The sequence below is a fragment of the Chaetomium globosum genome, genomic scaffold (assembly GCF_000143365.1).
Source record: "Chaetomium globosum CBS 148.51 scaffold_4 genomic scaffold, whole genome shotgun sequence".
Lineage (NCBI taxonomy): Eukaryota > Fungi > Ascomycota > Sordariomycetes > Sordariales > Chaetomiaceae > Chaetomium > Chaetomium globosum.
In genome coordinates, this window is record NT_165979.1 from 1,626,188 (window position 1) to 1,633,220 (window position 7,033).

Below are 7,033 nucleotides of genomic sequence, written 5' to 3' on the forward strand. Positions count from 1 at the left end.
CCCCCCCACCCCCCCCTCCCGCCCTCATCCCACCTGCATCAGATCATATCTGACTGGTTTGCCATAACAGAGCCCAAGCACTAACTGGAGACCTCGCCGGCGATAGGTTCCCTGTCAAGGAAGTCTACTTTGAACGTTCTTCAGCCCGACGGCATCATCTATGCGGAACCGCCGAGCAGGTTGGACGGTGCCTCGGCGAGCCCCGATTCACCCAGTGGTGATCTACCTAAGCCGGCCGAGCCGGTGATCGGCCCTTTGGTGAGAAGCAAGCCACTGGCTAGGGAGGAACCTCTGGAGAGGAGCGACCTTCCAGAGCTGAGCGAACCCTCGGAAAGGAGGGAGCTCCCAGAGAGCAGCAACCCTCCAAAGAAGAGCGAGTCCCTAGAGAGGAACGATCCCCCAGAGAGGAGCGAGCCCCCGGAGAAAAGGGAGCCCCCAGAGAGCAGCGAGCCTCAAAAGAGGAACGATCCCGCAAAGAGAAGCGACCTTGTCGATCCGAGCAAGCCCCTAGAGAGAAACGATCCCCAAGACAGGAGCGAGTCCCTAGAGAAAAGCGAGCCCCCAGAGAGGGGTAAGCTTCCAGAGAGCAGCGAGCCTCCAAACAGGAACGAGCCCCCGGGGCGGGGTGAGCTCCCAGAGAGCAGCGAGCTTCAAAAGAAGAACGAGCCCCCTGAGAGGAGCGACATTCCGGAGAGTAGCGAGCCCCTAGACAAGAGCGAGCTCCCAGATAGGACCGAGCCCCTAGAGAGTAGCAAGCCTCTGGCGAATTCTCACCCCTCGACCGCCAGCGACGTGGGGCAGACCGCTCTCGCCCCGAATGGGTTTAATAGCCACCAGCCGAGACCTAGACGAAGACCCGAGAGACAAAGCCATCCAGTTACCCGACCGCCGCGTCCGGAGGGGCCCATGAAATCGAGCGGGAGTCCGGGCGGCGTGAGCCCCCACATTCCAGACACAAATCACGATAGCGATGATTCTGGGGGTGGGTTATGCCGATGCTGCTGTTGTATGTGACTGCCTGGTCACAGTTGTCCAAGTTGGGAATGGTCATTAATATGCACGGAAAAGATGTGGCAGGCAGGGCGCTTAGGGGGCCGAAAGCTCGTTGCACCAAACAGCAATGGTTCGATGTCAGCAAAAGCGATTCTGTTGGCCGGGTCGCACGGAACACACCAACCAAGCCACGACGGCCAGAGCCCGCAGGCTCAGTTTTGATCCAGTACTTCGAGCATGACTCGTCTGGGAGAACACTCGTCAAGGATTCACAGCCGGCACCGAGGAAGGAAGGAGTAGTAATAGAATAGGAAATCACACGTTGTAATACCGGCCAACTCAGCCACTGGTAATTCTTTACATTAGACATAAGGAAGAAACAAGCAGGAACCATTCCTTAACCCACGCTCCACGGTTCACAGCCAATAGCCCATGACCAATAATCCATCCCAAGCTCTGAGAACGCTGTGCCGCAGGCCATGTCCTAAATAATGCGTGTCCGAGAGCCAATAGTGGATTGGTGTCTTCGCTCTGGTGGTAACTGATAAGAAAAGGCCAACCCGAAACGCAAAAATGCGATAGCCGGCGTTATCATACTCGCAACACGCTACTAGCAGTTGACTCGAGAATAGTGCCGTGTGGTGAAATGCAAAAGAGAAATGATGGATATACTGTGCTTTGAGATACTCTCTGAAAGCAACAAGTAGGTACTAGTTGCAAGTACCTAGATACGCCTGGCCTCAATCAGCGTAATGGTGACGTCCCAAAACTCGAAGCGGAAAAGACAATGTTGAGATGAGGCCCGGTCGTGGGAAGAAGAGCCGGCAGTGGGATGCTCAGGACTTCATCGTCTTCTGGATATTTTCGAGAACATCGCCGACTGTGTCCGCAAGTTCCATGAGTCGCTGGGAGAGGGGCACTGGGTTCTCGGCCTCTGAAGGTGCGCTATGTTCCTTCACGGCCTGGTCCTTTGGCTCGTTGGGACTGGTGGGGTGCTTCTCGCTAGCGGTGGCGGCCATGGCCTCCTTCTTCATGGCGCGTCGGCCCTTGCGCTCCTTGGTCACCTGCTTGGGCGTCTTCTTCGCCATTTGCGCCTGGCACACGGCAAGAACGCGCTCGCGGTCCGACAGCAAGGGCCCCTTGACCTTGTACGTGACTTTCACCTCAGCAATATACTTGCGGATGGCCTTGTTCTTGAAGATAACATGCTCGAGGCCGTCTAAACAGCCGTGGCGGCAGTAGCACAGAGACCGAGACGCCTCCATGAGCGGGGGGCGAGAATGGAGGCCGCCAAGCTCAGGTTTGGCAAGGGCCTTGAGTGACTTGAGGTCGGCGCGCTCGAAAAGAGGATCAGTGATGGGAGAGACGCCTGTAACTTCGGTCCAACGCTGGCCCGGGGATGTACTCCGCCAAGACAAAGGCTAGGGTGAGGGGCAGTTGGGTAAAGCACACCAATATCCCACTCGCCAATGGCGAGAGTCACCCAGTCAATCCGCGTGTTCCAGGGAGGCATCCCGGCGCGGTTGGTGATGAGGTGGGTGACCAGCGTGGCCGGCGAAACCCACTCCATCATCGCACTGGTAAAGAGAGTGAGGTTAGTACTTACGCCTCTTTCCAGCTTTTGACCCCAGCTGGGCGTTTAGATAATGGGAGAAGAGCACTTACCAATCGTCTGCATCATGATCCACCACGTTGCAGAAGAAGCAACCAGACATGTCGCCATCTAGAGTCGTGGGGATGGGACAAACAGCGAGGGTGTGGCCGAATGCGCCACAAACCTGAGAGGAAAATCGTCAGTCGCCGCCACCCGGTCTGAACTTGAGCAATGGTAGGATTTGGAGAAGAGCCAAGGTCCGCTTACTGGGTTTCCGCAGATGGGTCCAAAGGGGCCAGCATTTGCGCTGGACACTGTGTGTTGGGGACAGCATGAGCGGGCAAGCATTTCCCGGAAAAGGGGGTGATTGGTCGCGTCGTTCTCGAGCAACGCCCTCATCTGGGACCTGCGAGTACTATGTGTTAATCTATTTCGGGTTCACGTCGTGGGGGGCAGGCTGGGAGGGTCCCGACTCGTCTAGCAAGAAGGGACTAAGGATGATGGGCAAAGTGCATTGGTAAACGCAAAAAACATCGATGAAAAGGAAAGCCTGGTAAAATGATAAAAAGAGCGAAGATCAAAATGCATGCCCCTCTCGCAGGTCACCGTCGTATGACCCTGGCCGCGTCTTCCGGCTTGACCGCGGTAGCGCTCTCGTCAACCGCCGAAAAAAGACGTCGCCTTCTCGGACTGGCTTCTCGTTATTCTTTTCGCTGGTATTGCCAGCGGTGGTGGTTTTGGCGACCTCGCGGTCGCCGCCGGGGTTTCCGGCCTTGTTGTTTGTCGCCGAAGCGACCGTCTCATCGGCGCGCGTGGTCTTGACCGTCTTGTGTTTCGCAGGCATCCTGAGGTAGGAGAAAAATAATAACGTGTTAGCGACTGATTGAAATGATTTTAAAAAAGAATGATACAACAGAACCCAAGGTGGTCGCCAACTTACTCGAGAGGCTTGTCCAAGTCGACAGGGTTTTCGTTCTTGGTTACAGGAACTTTGGAAGGCGCAGTCGGGTCTTTTTTCGAAGTTTGCGGCTCGTCGTAAACAGCAGTGCAGTTTCCGCTGGCCAAGTCAATTCGCATGACAGAGGGAAAGCCCTCGGGGAGCGGCAAACTGGCGATGTCATTTTCTGTGAACCCTCGAGGGCTGCGGATAGCTCTGCTTTTACTACTCCGCCGTTGGCGCCGAGCCGGCGCGTTGAAAATAGTCGGAGGTCACAGTGTGTAAGTGCTTTACCATCCAAGGGGAAGAGGGAAGCTGTACTCCATCTTGTCGAAATGCGAGCTGGATGAAGTTAAAAACCGTTCAAACCCGAGTGGCGATGAAGGCGGAAATATCTTTCGACTTGTGTGCAATATGGGAAGAAAGAATCAAGGTTGGGCAGGGCAGAAATTCGCGCTAATAAACACAAGCTGTGCGCAAGAAAACAGCTAAAGACGCTGGATAGTGATAGTTTCATCCAAAGTCGAAGTCGCCCTGAGAATATGCGGGGAAAGATTTCACAAAAACAACACTGGGATTAATCATTGCATTCCATGATTTGGTTGCTGTCTGACTCCCAACACTATCCCTCAAAGTGCAGCGCTTTAGCTTTCACAAAACCGCATGCCTGTAACAAGAGCATCTTTCAACATGTTATTTTTTGTATCACAGCCTCAAATGCTTGGGGCAAGATTGGTTAAGTGCTTTATGATAGTCTAGAAGGAGAACCTCAAAAACTTTCTACCTCGCTCACTCATTGAAAGAAATGGATACTAACAGGCTGGTTAGTATTTTCAAGCTGACCTTGTGTTCACTTCCTCACTTTATGACTAGTTTATGGCTTTTTGCTTACTCGTGAAACCTGCTGTTACACTCATTTTCTTGGACCAAGAACCTCTAATCTTCAACCACAGGACATGAACACCACATTGAAAAGTGTGTTTGGAAGGTTTTCATATAAGCAATATATGGTGGCCACGATGGCAATTGACTGTGTGGTCCGAAGAGCAGCAGGACAGCCATCATCATTAGGAAGAAATCCCGGGATGTCCTTTTTTTTTCAAATACACATTATCTCAGGTGTAACAAGCCTCTAACCAAACAGTATGCAAAACAGATTCCATCCAGAAATCACATTCAAAAATCACAACCCAAATCCAAAAAACCAAACCGCCCCAAAAACATCACAAATGCTTCCACCCATTCTGCACCACAATCTGCATCTCATCCACCACACAAAACCCCCCTTTCTCCACCCTCCCCGCGCCCCCCCTCCCCCACCTCCCAATCCTTGCCCTAACACTCCGTTCGGCAAACCACGACGAAGTAAACCAGCTCGCCAACCGACTCCGCCACAGGCCCACATAGACCTCCGTCAACGACATACCAACTTCCCCCACCCCCACCCCCACCGGTAGGATTATTATGAACAGCGTCATACGCCAGACGGTTGTAGCCGACGCGCACGGCCGGGTTGACGTACACGCCGCGGGTGCGCGAGCCCGGGTTGTCGGCGTGGATCAGGCAGCACTCGGAGGCCTCGAGGTGCAGGGCGGCCAGCGAGTCGGGGATGCCGCGGAAGCGCAGGCCGCGGATGCCGAGTGAAGCTGGAGGCGGGCATGGCGACTGGGGAGGGAAAGGGGGAGTTAGTGGTTGGGTGTGGCTTTTTGGGGTTGGGTGGGGAAGTAGGATACGTACCGATGCCGTTCCAGCAGCTGGAGACGCGGACGGGCTCGGCGCTGACCATGGCGTTGCGGGACTTGGAGGAGCGGAAGTAGGGCCATGTTTGGGAAGCGTGTTCCTGGCCGCGGGAGTCGCGGAGGGCGAAGGTGTCGTAGAAGGAGGGCGGTTTGCTGAAGTCGAGAGAGCAGGGCGGCGGCGTAGTCGCCGTTGTTGGTTTTGAGGAGATTGAGAACGTCAGGGACCTGGGTTATATTGGTAAAGAGGAAGTTATTAACGTTTGAAACGTGGAAACCCACCGAAAAGACAACGTCTCTCAGGAACAGGACATGGTTCAAACATGGATCCCGTTTCATGGCGAGCTCCCGGAGCGGCTGCAGCGACAGATTACGCAACTTGGAGAGGTAGGGGATCCTCCTAGGCATCCTCTTACCATCCGGAATGGTGATCCACCCTTCTTCTTGCTGCGGGCCGTTGATCAGGTCCTTATGGGTTTCGTCATCCAGGATGATCTTCCGGGGGACGCCCAACCTGTCCAGCTCCTGGTCGAGCTCGCGCAGGGCGCCCTTGGAGTCATCCCAGCTGCCGCTCTCGTATACACTGACAAAAACGTTATCGGACCCAAATGTTTTGACCAGCTCGACCACCCCCTTGTTCCACTCGGACCGAAGTATCTTCTCGTTGTTCCAGTGCAAGCTTGCGATGTAGACGCGTGTTGGGGCGGTCAGGACGCCCTTGGCTTTAGCTTCTCGCTCGGTGCGTGCAATGCGGTAGTGGCTTATGTGGGCCTCGATTATGGTCCAGACAAGGAACAGGAGAAACAGCTTCAGGAAGGCTGAGCGGGCCTTGGGAAGCCTGAAACGAGGGGGGCGGAAAGTCGCCATTTTAGGCTTGAATCGGGGGATTGGAGGTGTCATAATAATAATGGCGGTGTGGGGTTGTATGTTCCGGAGCGAGGATAGCGAGCAGCCATCGCAGGAGCAGCGGGCGGCCTAATTATTTGTCGCCCTCGTGGTGCTGTGATTCGGCCTGAGAAGAGATGACGTTGAAGTGTTGGTGGGGGCGGCGCGCCAAGGGGGTGTAGCGGCCCGGGGTTCAGATTGAGGCTCGGCTCAGGGGTTCCATTACAGGGGGGCCATGTGCTGTGCCGACCCACACTTCGGGAGGAGCCGTTGAACTCGAGGACGTCCCTATTATCGATAATTGCAAATTACGGATTACATTTAACTACCAATAACAACATCAACCCGGACCAACTTGGAGAGAGATTCCACGATCAAAATTGCCTACAGTGTTGCATACAGATTTACACGTACGTAATCTCCGACCGAAACAAAACAAATAGCACATCACACACACCTTGAGTCCGTAACACACCCCTTCAAATCTCAATCCCTTCCAAAACCTCCGCACTCACAGGCACCAACCGACCCAACAACCTCCTCCACAACCCCTTCCCATCATCCCCCCCTTCTTCTCCACTACCACTCCCACCCCCACTCACCCCTCCACTGGGGGGGTGGGGGTGCGGGGGAGGGGGGTGGGTGTGGGGTGGGGTGGGGGGGTGGGTGTGGGGTTTGGGGTGGGGTGGGGTGGTGGTAGAGTTGCGGGGTGTGGGTGTGGGGGGGGTGGGGGTGTTTTTGGGGTTGTGTGGGTGATGGGGGGGGTGTGGTGTGGGGTGGTGGGGGTGGGTGTGTGGGGGGTGGGCGTGGTGTTTGTAGGTGGGGTGCGTTGTGGGTGGGGTGTGGGGGTGGGGTGGTGTGTGTGTGGTGTGTTGGGTGTGTGTTTGG

At 55.2% G+C, this 7,033-nt stretch overlaps 3 protein-coding genes across 3 annotated transcripts in view; 1 reads left to right on the forward strand and 2 right to left on the reverse strand.

The window, feature by feature from the left end:
• The window catches only part of CHGG_04226 (uncharacterized protein), a gene marked incomplete at both ends in the record, with an annotated part of 3,415 nt that extends 2,111 nt beyond the window's left edge, over window positions 1-1,304 (forward strand). Inside the window, 2 exons of the mRNA XM_001223439.1 lie at window positions 107-933; window positions 1,029-1,304. Coding sequence (XP_001223440.1) covers window positions 107-933; window positions 1,029-1,304 — 1,103 coding nt within the window. The remainder of the gene's footprint in view (window positions 1-106; window positions 934-1,028) is intronic.
• Window positions 1,305-1,829: 525 nt separating this feature from the next.
• On the reverse strand, window positions 1,830-3,664 carry CHGG_04227 (uncharacterized protein; the record flags this gene model as incomplete). The annotated part of the gene is made up of 6 exons (XM_001223440.1): window positions 1,830-2,362; window positions 2,446-2,570; window positions 2,659-2,771; window positions 2,855-3,014; window positions 3,205-3,432; window positions 3,528-3,664. The coding sequence occupies 6 exons, from the start codon at window positions 3,662-3,664 to the stop codon at window positions 1,830-1,832; spliced, it is 1,296 nt and encodes a 431-aa protein (XP_001223441.1).
• A 1,195-nt stretch (window positions 3,665-4,859) lies between these two features.
• Window positions 4,860-6,127, reverse strand: CHGG_04228 (uncharacterized protein; the record flags this gene model as incomplete). The annotated part of the gene is made up of 3 exons (XM_001223441.1): window positions 4,860-5,170; window positions 5,262-5,488; window positions 5,568-6,127. 3 exons carry the CDS (start codon window positions 6,125-6,127, stop codon window positions 4,860-4,862), a joined length of 1,098 nt encoding a protein of 365 aa, XP_001223442.1.
• Window positions 6,128-7,033: the final 906 nt, after the last annotated feature.